General features: G+C 41.9%; 1 protein-coding gene across 1 annotated transcript in view; it reads right to left on the minus strand.

Annotated features, from left to right (window-relative positions):
• Window positions 1-12,331, minus strand: part of LOC124779432 (transformation/transcription domain-associated protein) — a 453,680-nt gene extending 441,349 nt beyond the window's left edge. Inside the window, exons 1-2 of the mRNA XM_047253711.1 lie at window positions 12,195-12,331; window positions 10,267-10,323 (exon numbers count right to left, since the gene is read on the minus strand). Coding sequence (XP_047109667.1) covers window positions 10,267-10,273 — 7 coding nt within the window. The 5' untranslated portion in view covers window positions 10,274-10,323; window positions 12,195-12,331. The remainder of the gene's footprint in view (window positions 1-10,266; window positions 10,324-12,194) is intronic.
• Between the last annotated feature and the right edge of the window lie 1,178 nt (window positions 12,332-13,509).

A 13,509-nucleotide genomic window follows, 5' to 3' on the forward strand; every position in this document is an offset into this window, starting at 1 on the left:
AAAACATAATGAATTAAAAAATAAAACTGATACAGATGATTGGCTTTCAGGGACGATAGCTATAGTGCAATGCTATCATCTGAGATATTATTTGATGAAATTACATGAAGGGTTTCAAAGTTGTCAATTCTAAGGCTCACTGTGATGATATTTAGTCACTGTAAATTATTAGCTTTTGTAGTTTTTAAGATATTATAAATATGATTGTTTCATTGAATTCAACTCATTTTTTGGAGATTGACGAAATATTCAGATATGCTTTACTTTGTAACTCTGCTTTATTACTGAATTCCTAAAGTTGCAAGTATCCATATGTCAGACTGTCTGAAATTCTCTAATTTCTATTGCATTGTCTGTTCTTCAGCTAGGCAAGCAACCCTCATCCAAATTCGCTGCACTCGGGATTTTCCCATTTCCAGCCACACTGACCATCTTTGATTTTGAGCAGAGTTGTCATGGTTGCTTTGCTGGATCAACCATGTGATGCACGGGTCCTGGGGTTGCCACCTAGCATTCAGATGCACAAACAAATTCATCTCACCTCGTACCGACTCTAGGTGGCTGAATAACTCTCCCACACACATGTAAAGTTACAGTCAGGAATTAGTTAAACTATGATTTCTTAAGCTGATGGTTCTTCCAATGAATGTATGTGGCATTAAGTTTTTCTACAATATTAGCTTTATGTAGCCACTCCACTTTAAATCAGCCTGTATGTATTCGCCCAAGTTTTTAATGACTGTGTTTATAATCAAAAAATAACTAGGGTTTCCACAATATGTTACATTTGATTATGTTCAGGGTCATTCATCAATTCCTCCACGAGCGTCTACAGTCTGCAAGTTTTTGTGCTCTATGCCCCTTCCTGAGAACAGGAATGATATAAGCACTTTCCCCATTACTAGTCGTGCACAGTCCAGTTTCTGTCTTCCATGTTTTAGTCTCTACAGTTTCCTCAACTATTATGTAAGTTAGTTCTAGATGTCTTCATATGTGTCCAGTTATAGTATCACTTCTTCCTACCATTGTTTCCGCATGTTCCTCTCACTATCAATTCTATGGAAGGCCTCCTCATTTCTTCCCAAAGGCAGTGTTCTTGTTCAAGCCTAAGGAAAGGAGTTGGTGCTGACGATACAAACTGATACGATTAATGGAAAAGGAGGCCTGTAACAATATGAGACAGGGAACCCTGCTGTGGAAATAATGGGAATTACAACTTAACGATTGATCTGATGATTGTTGTTGTTGAATAAAAAAATAAAATACAAATAATGAGAGAACATTAAATTGTCATTCTAAGTTCAAAGGCCTTTTCTCAGCACTCTTCTTTTACTCTGTACAGAAGTTTCTCATAGTACTTTAGAACGTACCTTGCAATCTAATATATCATTAACTTAGTAGTTTTGAAATTTTAATGCACTCCATTTCTTGTTTTTAAATTATCTTGTGAACTTTCTGCTTATTCCATGACAGCTTTGGCCAATACTGTCCAACAGAATCTGATGAATGAAATTAAAGAGTTTCAGTACCATACACCAGGGTATAACGTGTGTGAATGTCATTTGAAATTGTGATTAAAGGACATGAATTATAAGATTGAAAAGAAAGAACAACTTCCCTAGTGTTCACGCCAAAAATTAATATACTGCATTTTCAGTACACTGGATGCATCTATAGAATGTTACGTAGAAAGTCTATTGCCATGAGCCAAATGGCAATATTGTGAGAAATAGGCGAGACTTGTAGAACACTGCAGGTAACTGATGTCTTAGATGGCAATTGCCAATCAACGTGTTATTCTGAATTTGAATGTGGTCATTAACAACTGGGTTCAACAACACAGCTCAGAAAAATCCAATGGATATTTAGTTTCACAGTAAAGGCAGAATACTTACCCAATCATAGCTGCATCAGCAGGTAATTGTTCAATTTATATAGTGTCTCCTCTAAAGGGTCTAAAGCTTTGTTAGGAATTAGTTTTTATCGACACACAGGTGCATCATGTTTAGCAGAAGATTGCAAGAATGAAAGCTGCACTATAACACATTTCTGTACATACCTACATCAATGTCAGGAACATGTCCTGTACACCTGAAAATCCTACAGCCCACGTCAGTAATGTTAAAAGAAACATTACACTAATGGTTAAGGTCAATTTCTACATTCCTTCCCTAAAACCTTGGCAGTGACTAAGCTGAAAATTTCATTTCGATGCATGCTAACTTTGTATACAGACTATTGTCTTCCGCTAATAAAACCATACAACAAAGTATGGTAAATGTTTCTATCATACTGATGCATCTTGCACGGAACTAAAAGACAGTGCTTCACGAGTATGTGTGATTTATTTTGTGGGCTGACTTTGAGACCAATTTACTGCCAATATTCAGTAGCAGTTGGCTTGAATCTTGCTGCCACCAGGCTGACATCTGAAGCAGACTCATGATAACCAACTTAATGTCTTTCATTTATTTGTTTATTTTCATCTGTCAGTGGTTTGGTGTGGGCCACCACAAATTTCTCTCCTGTGACAATATTCTCTTTTTAGAGTAGCACTTTCACCCAATGTTTTCAATTATTTATTGCATATATTCCAATCTTTGGCCTCCCATACAGTTTATGCCCCCCATACCTCCATCTACTATCACATAAATTATTCCCTGCCCTTTCCTCTAGTCAGTGTTTACATATTTCCTGTCCTATGTGATTTTGCAAAGAATTTCCTGATTTCTTATCTCATTAGTCCATCTAATTTTTAATGTCCATAAATATCACTACACTTCAACTCCTGACAAAGACTAGTAGACATATTTTAGAGAGGAATGCCCGCTTACCTGTAGTAGTCATGCTTCTTATATCCCCTTGTTTCATCCATCACACGTAATTTTACCTCCAAGCTAGAAGAATTCTATTACTTTGTCTACTTCGTGGTACCGAATTTCTTTGTTAAGTTCATCGCTACTCTTATTTCTGCTACTCCTCATTAGTTTCGTCTTTTTTTTTTGGTTTACTTGAAATCCATATTCAGGACGCATTACACTTTGCATTCCATCAACAGGTTCAGCAATTCTTCCTCACTTTTGCTGAGAGAAGCATGTCATTGAATCAGATATTTTGATTACACGTGCAGCAGACTTCTAGCAAAGAAACTAGATAGGTGTTGGCCGGTACCAAAACAGAGCAAGTAGGAAACAGTCTTGCTGCCAGTTAGTTGCCAAAACAGTGATGTATAGGACAAATTTGGAACAGGGTAGGTTGGTTTCTTTAAAAGAGGGGAGGGGGGGAGACCAAACTGCCAGGTCATAGGTCCCTCACTCCGATTAAAACAATTCCACAAGGGTGATAGTAAAATAATTAAGACATACAAAACACAGCTGGAAGAAAGGAGAAAACCACAAGAATGGCAGAAGGGCAACAGACACTAAAATGGACAAAATCAGACAAGAAAACCACAGAGAGATGCAAGAAAAACATGAGAGCAGATTACGATGGCTGGCTGACCATGAGAATAAAAAGGAGAAGCCACGCACTGTGCAACACATTCAAACCTCCACCCAAAAAGCACTAGTGTGGAGGACACAGAGGGACAAAGTACGTGTGCTAAAACTTAGATCAAATGATAAAACCCACCCTCACAAATAAAATGTAAAACTAAAGCTGCTGTTGAGGCATTGTTGCCCAACACCAAACGTAGGGTGCCGGTAAAGTTAAAAGTCCACTGCAGAGCGGCTAAAAGTGGGCAATCCAGCAAGAGGTGGACGACAATCATTTGTGAGCCACAGCGACACCAAAGTGGGTCCTCGCGATGGAAGAGGTAACCATATGATAGCCATGTATGGCCAGTGGAGAGCCAGCATAGGACAACTGATTTCCTGCAAGAGGACCGCATGGAAGACTTCCACACATTTTTAGTCTCAATGACACACAGTTTGTTGTGTGTACTGTTCTGCCATTCCGTCTCCCAAATCCGAAAAATCCTGCGGTATAAGACAGAACACAGATCAGTTTCAGAGATGTCCATCTCCAGAAGCGATTTCCACGTAGCCTGTCTGGCCAGCCTGTCGGCAAGTTCGTTGCCTGGGATTCTGATGTATCCTGGGGTCCACACAAACACCACTGAATGACAGGACCGTTCCAGGGCATAGATGGACTCCTGAATGGACACTACCAAACGATGGCGAGAGTAGCACTGGTTGATAGCTTGTAGGCTGTTCAAGGAGTCAGTACACAGGAGAAATGACTCACCAGGGCATGAGCAGATGTACTCAAGAGCACAAGATATGGCTGCCAGCTCTGCAGTGAAAACACTGCAGCCAACTGGCAAGGAATGCTGCTCAATATGTCCTCCATGAACATATGCAAAGCCTACGTGACCATCAGCCATCGAGCCGTTGGTGTAAACCACTACATGGACCCAGTACATGTCGAGAATTGAGAGGAAGTGATAGCAGAGAGCCAAAGGATTAACTGAGTCCTTAGGGTCATGCAAAAGGTCCAGAATAATCTGCGGCCTAGATGTGCATCATGGAGGTGTACATGAATGGACGAGACGGTAATTCAGATGTGCAGGAGAACTATGAACACGTGCAACGTAACTGGCGAGCAGTTGTGAAAGTCTAATCTTCAATGGAGGGACTCCGGCCTCCACCAGGACATTGGTCACTGGACTTATTCTAAAAGCTCCCATGGCTAGGTGAATGCCACAGGGTCAAGTAAACGCAACATTGAGGGCACCGCCGAAACGCAAACCAGACGCCCATAGTCAAGGCAGAATTGAACAAGGGCTCTGTAGAGCTGCAGCAGCATAGAACGATCTGCACCCCAGTTGGTGTTGCTCAGGCAGCAGAGGGCATTGAGGTGCTGGCAGCACTTCTGCTTAAGCTGACGAAGATGGGTGTCAAAAAACAGTCCTAAGAATCAATACGTCTCCACTACAAGTGAGTGGATCGTCATTAGGGTAAAGTTCTGGTTCTGGAAGAACAGTGTGCCGCCAACAGAAATGCATGACACACGACTTCGCGGCTGAAAACTGGAAGCCGTGGGTTAGAGCCCATGACTGCAACTTGTCAATGGCTGCTTGTAGGCGACGCTCAGCAACACCAGTACTTGAGCAGCAGTACAAAATGCAGAAGTCATCCGCATACAGAGAAGGTGAGACAGAGGGCCCAACAGCTGCTGGTAGGGACACTCAAAGCAGAGCCCTGGGGAACGCCATTCTTCTGAATAGAGGCAGGGGGACGGGACTATGGGAGGCACTAACTTGGAAACGGAAAGTACAGAGCGACAGGAAGTTTTGGATAAAAATCAGGAGCAGGCCCCACTCTTACAAAACGGCACGGATATGATGTCGTATGCTTTACATGAGTAACAAAAGACTGCAACCAGATGTCGGCATCTGGAAAAGGTTGTTCGGAAGGCAGACTTGAGGGACACCAGATTATCAATGGTAGAGTGACCCTGTCGGAAGTCGCCCTGACAGGGAGCCAGTAGGCCAAGTGACTCCAGGACCCAACCCAACCCCGACGCACCAGACATTCCAGCAGCTTACAAAGATAGTTGGTGAGGCTGATGGGCCGGTAGCTATCACATCAAGCAGGTTTTGACCAGGTTTGAGCACCAGAATGATGGTGCTCTCCCATCACTGCAATGGAAGATCCAGTTGAAGATGATGAGGAGATGTCTCTTTTAGTCAGACAAGGGATGTTTAATCATCTGACTGTGGATCTGAACCAGCCCAGGAGCTGTGTCGGGACAATGTGCAAGAGCACTGAGGAGCTCCCACTCTGTAAATGGGGCATTGGTTCACTGTGGCATGTACTGAACGAGAGGGGTTTTCTTTCCATCTGCCGTGAGGCTCTCCGACGCAGAGGCTCAAGTATAGTGCTCGGCAATCATGTTTGCGTTGGGAGATAGCGCACCATTGATGTTAATGCCAGGGACACCTGTTGGGGTCTGGTACCCAAAAAGATGTCTGATCGTCGTCCAGACTTGGGAAGGTGACGTATGTCACCAAATGGTTGAGATGTACCTCTCCCAATACGCCTGTTTCTGTCATTTTATAAGTTGATGAATACAGACACAGACCCGCTTAAAGGCTATCAGGTGCTGCTCATGTCACTGCAGAGCTCACCGATGACCTTTCATTGCCTCAGCAACTTCTGACGATCACCAAGGCACTGCCTTTTGCTGGGGGCACCCTAAAGAATAAGGGATCGCATTTTCTGCCGATGCAGAGAGCTGCTCAACGACAACATCGATGGCACCATGTGGGGGAGCTTCAGCGGTGACAGCAGAGATGAAGGTTTTTCAGTCTGCCTTGATTGTGTCCGTGGGCTTGACACCGGGGGAATGACAGGAAGCTGGGTAAGTGGTCACTACCACACAGGTCATCACGTGCTCTCCAGCGGATAGATGGGAGAAGGCCAAGACTGCAAACCGAGAGATCAATGGCTGAACATGTGCCATATGCCACACCGAAATGTGTGGGGGCACCTATTTAAGTGGCAGAAGTCAAGTTGTGACAGTAAATTTCCAACCTCCCTACCTAAGCCAGTAAGCATGGCACCATCCCACAAGGGGTTATGCATGTTAAAATCTCCCAAAAGCAGGAAAGGTTTAGGGAGCTGATCAATCAGTGCAGCAAATACATTCCAGGGTACTGCACCATCTGGAGGAAGATATACATTGCAGACAGTTATTTCCTGCATCGTCCTTATCCTGACAGCCACAGCTTCAAGAGGGCTTTGAAGGGGCACAGGTTCACTACATACTGAGTTCAGGACATGGATGCAATCTCCACCTGACATTCTATTACAGTCACATGGTTCCTGTAATATCCCTTATAGCCGCAGAGGGCAGGGGTCCGCATTGCTGGGAACCAGGTTTCCTGGAGGGAAATGCGGAAAGCAGGTGTAAAGCCTAACACCTGCCATATCTCAGCCAGGTGGTGGAAAAAACCACCACAATTCCACTGGAGGGTGACCTTGCCCAACAGCTGGAGAATGAGCAGAAGTGCAGATCATCCATGTCGACAAAGGAAGCGAGAGGTCTCAGCGCATGATGGACACTATACACCATGTAAGGCGTCCTTCCCCAAGTGGCTCGCTCTTTTAAAAAACTGAGGTCAAATTCTACAGACGGGCCATCACATAAAGGCCGAAATGTGTGACTCCTTCTAGTCGCCTCTTACGACAGGCAAGAATGCCTCGGGCAATTCTAACCCCAGACAAGCAGGGGTGGGGTGGGGTGGGGGTGGGGCATAGGAACTGGTGCCTGATCACATATAGCCTTAGCCACGTGATAGAAGACATTGGGAATTTGTGGATTCTGACAAAGAGGCCCAGATTAGAACAGTAGGTGGAGCAGGGGACAGCCTGGCTATGGACAGATATTACAACATTAGATGTGACCTAAATGAAATAGGAGTAGCAACTACACACACAAATGCGAGTTTTGTGGAGGTCCTACAGTGCCACAACCTGCCATGCGTTAACACGCTGTGAGCTTGTGAACGCACAATTTGGCAGACTGCAGGTCACACAAATGAAATCTTACATGAGTGTAACACCCATTGCTACAACTCGGAGAAGAGGGTATATTAGAAATGGACTATACCTGAATATGAGGGGGAAAGATAGGCTGGCTGTACTTCTTGCAGAAAATGTATAGTGAGGCGGCAGTATAACACAAAGCAAGGACCCTGTCATTCTTGGTGTCAGAATGTTTTTAGGGTAATATGACAGAATGAAACCTACAATTAAATCTTAGTAATTAACTCTTCAACATGGGTGAAAAAGACAGTATATTACGCCCCCGTTTCTCACAATATATAAGTCGCTCTCAGACACCCGACCAGTCAGTCGGAAAGACTCAGTGGAGCAGCGCCTCTGAGGAAGTCCAGCGCAGTCCTGGACGAAACGTAAGGAGGAGAAAAGTTCTTGGACCACGACCTCACATCCCGGAAAGTATATCAACAGCCAATATGACAGAAGTCAAAATAACAGAAGAGCCCCCAAAATGCTTAAGAATGTGTAGATTAGTAAAATTAGCTTATGTCACGCCAATACTTGAGTACAGAGTAATAAGGTAGAATGATGGTTTTAGTGTAGATTTTCTAAAGGATTCTGATACAAAAAAATTATCTGGAAACCTACAATTAAATCTCAGTAATTAACTCTTCAACATGGGTGAAAAAGACAGTATGTCACTAATTGCATGTTACCTTTGATAATTAATATGGCTCTGAGCACTATGGGACTTAACATCTGTGGTCATCAGTCCCCTAGAACTTAGAACTACTTAAACCTAACTAACCTAAGGACACCACACACATCCATGCCCAAGGCAGGATTTGAACCTGTGACTGTAGCGGTGACATGGTCCCAGACTGAAGCGCAAAGAACCGCATGGCCACACCAGCCGGCAGAATAACTAATACTCCAGAACAAATACACTATGTGATTAAAAGTATCCGGACACAAAAATATACGTTATCGTATTAGGTGCATTGTGCTGCCACCTACTGCAAGGTACTCCATATCAGCAATCTCGGTAGTCATTAGACATCGTGAGAGAGCAGAATGGGTGCTCTACGGAACTCACGAACTTCGAATGTGGTCAGGTGATTGGGTGTCACACATCTGTATGCAAGATTTCCACACCTAAATATCCCCAAGTACATTGTTTCCGATGTGATAGTGAAGTGGAAACGTGAAGCAACATGTAGAGCACATAAGCGTACAGGCCGATCTTGTGTGTTTATCGCTGACAGTTGAAGAGGGTCATAATGTATAATAGGCAGACATCTATCCAGATCATCACACAGGAATTCCAAGCTCCTTCACGATCCACTGCAAGTACTATGACAGTTAGACGGGAGGTGAGAAAACTTGGATTTGATGGTTGAGCGGCTGCTCATAAGCCACGTATCACGCCAGTCAATTCCCAATGATGCCTCACTTGGTGTATGGAGCATAAACATTAGACGATCAAACAGTGGAAAAATGTGTGGAGTGACAAATCGTGGTACACAATGTGGCGATCCGATAGCAGGATGTGGGTATGGCGAATGCCCGGTGAACGTCATCTGCCAGCGTGTGTAGTGCCAACAGTAAAATTCGGAGGGGGTTGTGTTAAGGTGTGGTCATGTTTTTCATGGAGGAGGCTTGCACCCCCTGTTGGTTCACATGGCACTATCACAGAACAGGCCTACATTGATGTTTTAAGCACCTTCTTGCTTCCCACTGTTAAAGAACAATTCAGGGATGACGACTGCTCTCTTTCAAGACAATTGAGCACCTTTTCATAACACACGGCCGGTGGTAGAGTGGTTACACGACAATAACATCCCTGTAATGGACTGGTCTGCACAGAGTCCTGACCTGAACCCTATAGAACACCTTTGGGATGTTTTGGACCGCTGACTTTGTGCCAGGCCTCACTGACCAACGTCGATACCTCTCTTCAGTGCAGCACTCCGTGTGAATGGGCTGCTATTCCCCAAGAAACCTTCTACCACCTAATTGAATGTATGGCTGCAAGAGTGGAAGCTGTCATCAAGGTGAAAGGTGGGCCAACACCATATTGAATTCCAGCATAACCAATGGAGGGCGCCACAAACTTTTAAGTTATTTTCAGCGAGGTGTCTGTACACTTTTGATCACATAGTGTATTTTTCAGTATCAATTACAAGAGGTGACCTGGGATGAAATTTCTAATGAACCAAATGCTGACATAAAATTTCATCTATTCCATGATAAAATCATATCATTATTTGAAAATAATTGCTTTCCGCATAAGCTAAACAGAAAGGACACTAAACAGCCATGTTGTGGTCCACAAGTGAAAAAAATGTGGCTGTATACTCAATGTATTATGCACTACATTACATTGGAATGCAGGCTTTTTCAGGTACTTCCATCGATGAAATCTCCTCCGAATATCAGCTGAGTGGCAGCGTCATCTTGTAACTATGTTTCAAGACGTTTCCTGTTCATCATCTTGAGCACTCACAGCGAGTAGGAAACATTCTGAAATATTGCTACAAGACAACACTACCACTTGGCTTATATTCCAAGATTTCATCACAGTGCCTTACCTCTACTTATTAAATTATTAATGCAGAAATTTTATGGAGTAAATATGATTTTCTAGGAGAGTCAACTACAGTAAATTTCAGAGGCAGCAACTATGAGATATCTTGCGCTTGTAAATCACATACCATTTTAGTGAGTTAGTATGCACAAGTATAATGGATACAGTACTCACCATCCATGGTAGTTCACCGTATCGGTCACACAGAGTTCAACTGTTGCAAACAATATCCTGGAGAATAAGTAAAGCATTAGAATACATTGCTACTTATGTTGGTATTTATCATCTTTTAACTACATACAGGTAACCACATTTCAAATGCAATATGTATGTTGTAAATGAATAATGGGCGTGTACGAGAAACCAATTAAAATTCCCACAGAGTTCCAGTTGCACATTAAGAGTGTTTATTGGGTGAAGAAGAGTACAAAATTCTCTTTTGGATTCCAATAGACACTCATCAAAAGAAACACATGGCAGTCAATAGACCTGTGTAGCCCTACTATTATAGCCTACTACTATTGACCTCCCCTTCTGTTCCCTTTGTAAAGAGTACAGAAATAACAATTGCCAGTGCATAAGCTTGAAATTATTCCATTTAACTGTGGATACTAGTCATGAATCTCAGTCAGGCATCTATCTTTGCTACAACACATTTATGTCATCGTGCTACAGTAAATTGTCCCAGATATTTACCCATGGACACTTTACAGTATTGAAAGGCAATATCGAAAGTTCCATAGACCACATCTACTAATCATACATTTTATGGTGTGCAACACAACTGAATAAAAGAGGGCACAGGCAACTGAAAATGTATTAACATGGCTGGCAAGATACGGATTTACAATTGAGTATTTATATCAAGAGCTCAGATAGCAAACTGGTACTATGCTAAAGACAGTCAATCTATATATACACAAGAGAAAAAAAACTTTAGGAAAATGCTAAATAAAGAGACAAGGAAGAAGGTAAAGATAAGATGGGAGATATGATACTGCGAGAAGAATATGGAACACCTAAACCAGAAATCAATTGCTGTAAAAACATAATACATTAGGAAAACCACACCATGTGGTAAATAGGTATGAACTCACAACTTTGTGTGTCTTTTCAAAAATCTGTAATTATGATTTTAAAAACTAATATTTAAATGTATACAAACAGTAAACTACATTCTTTATGCTTAACAGCCACAAAATAAAATCCCATTGATGATGCTGCAACTGCAGTGAAACGTGTTCGAGATTGTGTTTTGCTAAGCCAGACCCCATCCAAAAACATATGCAATGATATTTTTTTAAGTGCTCGAATATATCAATTTTACAATACCTTCATCACAGAAGCCACCTACGCTTTCTGCCAATTCCCTACATTCGTCTGCACCTAATTGTCTGTGTCAAAACGCTGTCTTCATAGCCATCAGTCCATGTGAGCAAAGAGACAAGCACGCATGAAAGATATTTTATGTGGGCTACCTAAAACCATGAGGAACAGGCCCACACCACATGAGGATATCTAATGACAGTATTTCGCGGAAATTCTATTGTTCTACTCAAAGTGCCAATCTGAGGTTTACATAGAATTCAATCGTAGCTTAAAAAAGAGTGTAAACATAAATTTATTACGAAAAATATAAACATTCCTTACATCGAACGACGAACTAAGGAAGAAGTTCGCAAAACTGTTCAATCTTCCGGACACTGTTGGAGAACTACTGCAATTCCGATAGCTATTTAGCCCAAGGGCCATTCGCCTAGAATGAATGAACACCGCTAGCAACATTTCTTCTACATAGTAAACTGCTGTAGTTTTTTATACGACTATGAAGAGCCTAGGAGAACAGAGAGCTCTACAAATAATCCATTTTCTTTCTGTTTCTTTAGATACTTACTTGTAATGAAAAAAGACATTTGTAAACAACGGGAGAAACATGCACAGCACTGCTACACTGTCAACTGTAGGCCCACATGCCGCTATCCTACAGTCGTGCAAGACAAAGAAAAATTTCTGTCCAGGCATGATGAAAGTTTTACAGTTTCAACGTAACACCTTTACAATGGAGGGCAGTGACATATACGTTAAAGAAACTGCATGCTTACCTTAACGATTCAGCTCATTCTCCATTCCATCAACAAACATGGGTGGGCACTGTCAGACTATTCTAATAACCACTCTTGAGTCAGTACTAATGATTTCGCAAGCATCTTTCTACATCATTCTACCACTCAAATTCATGCAGTCTCAAAAGCACACCTACAACCAATACCGGTGCCGTACATCATTCACTATACATATACAGTATAGTATACACAATCGCATACTCAAAACAAACTCTTCAATGCCCTCCTCACAAATCGACTACACTTGATGTTTTCGATATACTGCGATCTACCCCCGACAACGCACTCTATTGGAAAAGTGATGTATCTTCGTCCGACCAAAGCAGGAAGATTACCTTCAATAACCTTGATTACCTCCATCGTCCAACGCCACATGTGGAACTATCTGCAGTTTTCAGTGTTTGAAACGATTTCCCTTCCAAGCAAAAATTGTTACAGGTCTTTAATTTAAACACTACAAAAAATTTTGAGAATTTGTTTCACTTAGATTAGATTAGATTTACTTTCATTTCAATTGATCCGTAGTGAGGAGGTCCTCCAGGATGTGGAACATGTCAGAAAAACAACAACCATGAGAGACAAACCCTGTTTTTAATTTTATGTTATCCAGCATTTGACAGGAGAAATACGATAAAGCCAAACAAATTACAAATGTAATACTTTTCAAATTGTTTTTAGAAAATGATTTTAAGTATTTATTTCCTGAAAACATAATATCTAGGTGTTATCGATAAGTACTATACAGTAATTTCAGAAGATTTCAACAATTTAAACATTGTCTAAAGGCGTGTGTCCACTGGCAAATAAACTTACACAGGTCACTTGAAGTGGAAACACACCAAGTTTACTTCCCCAAGTTCCAGCAACTTGCCGAAGTAGCTTCCACAAGTTGATGGAAACAGTTATTGCATCTCGGTGTAAGTATTTACCGAACTTTCCAGCTCTGGAAATTTTTCTGAAATTTGCAGAAGTTTTCTGTATTCAATACTGGTACAGAAATGGCAGTGTTTAAAATGAGAAAGGAGCAAAGGCAGATGGGCCAAAACAAGTGTACCATTTGAATACCTGAACATATCTAAATGACCGCCACAGGCAAGGAAGTGCGAAATTAATTTACTGATTACTTTGTTTTTTTTTTTCACTTAAAGGTGACAAACAAAGTAAGAGCCTACGGAATATCAGACCAGACATGTGACTGGATTGAAGAGTTTTTAGCAAACAGCACACAGCATGTTGTTCTCTATGGAGAGACGTCTACAGACGTTAAAGTAACCTCTGGCGTGCCACAGGGGAG

The sequence above is a fragment of the Schistocerca piceifrons genome, chromosome 1 (assembly GCF_021461385.2).
Source record: "Schistocerca piceifrons isolate TAMUIC-IGC-003096 chromosome 1, iqSchPice1.1, whole genome shotgun sequence".
Taxonomy (NCBI): Eukaryota; Metazoa; Arthropoda; class Insecta; order Orthoptera; family Acrididae; genus Schistocerca; species Schistocerca piceifrons.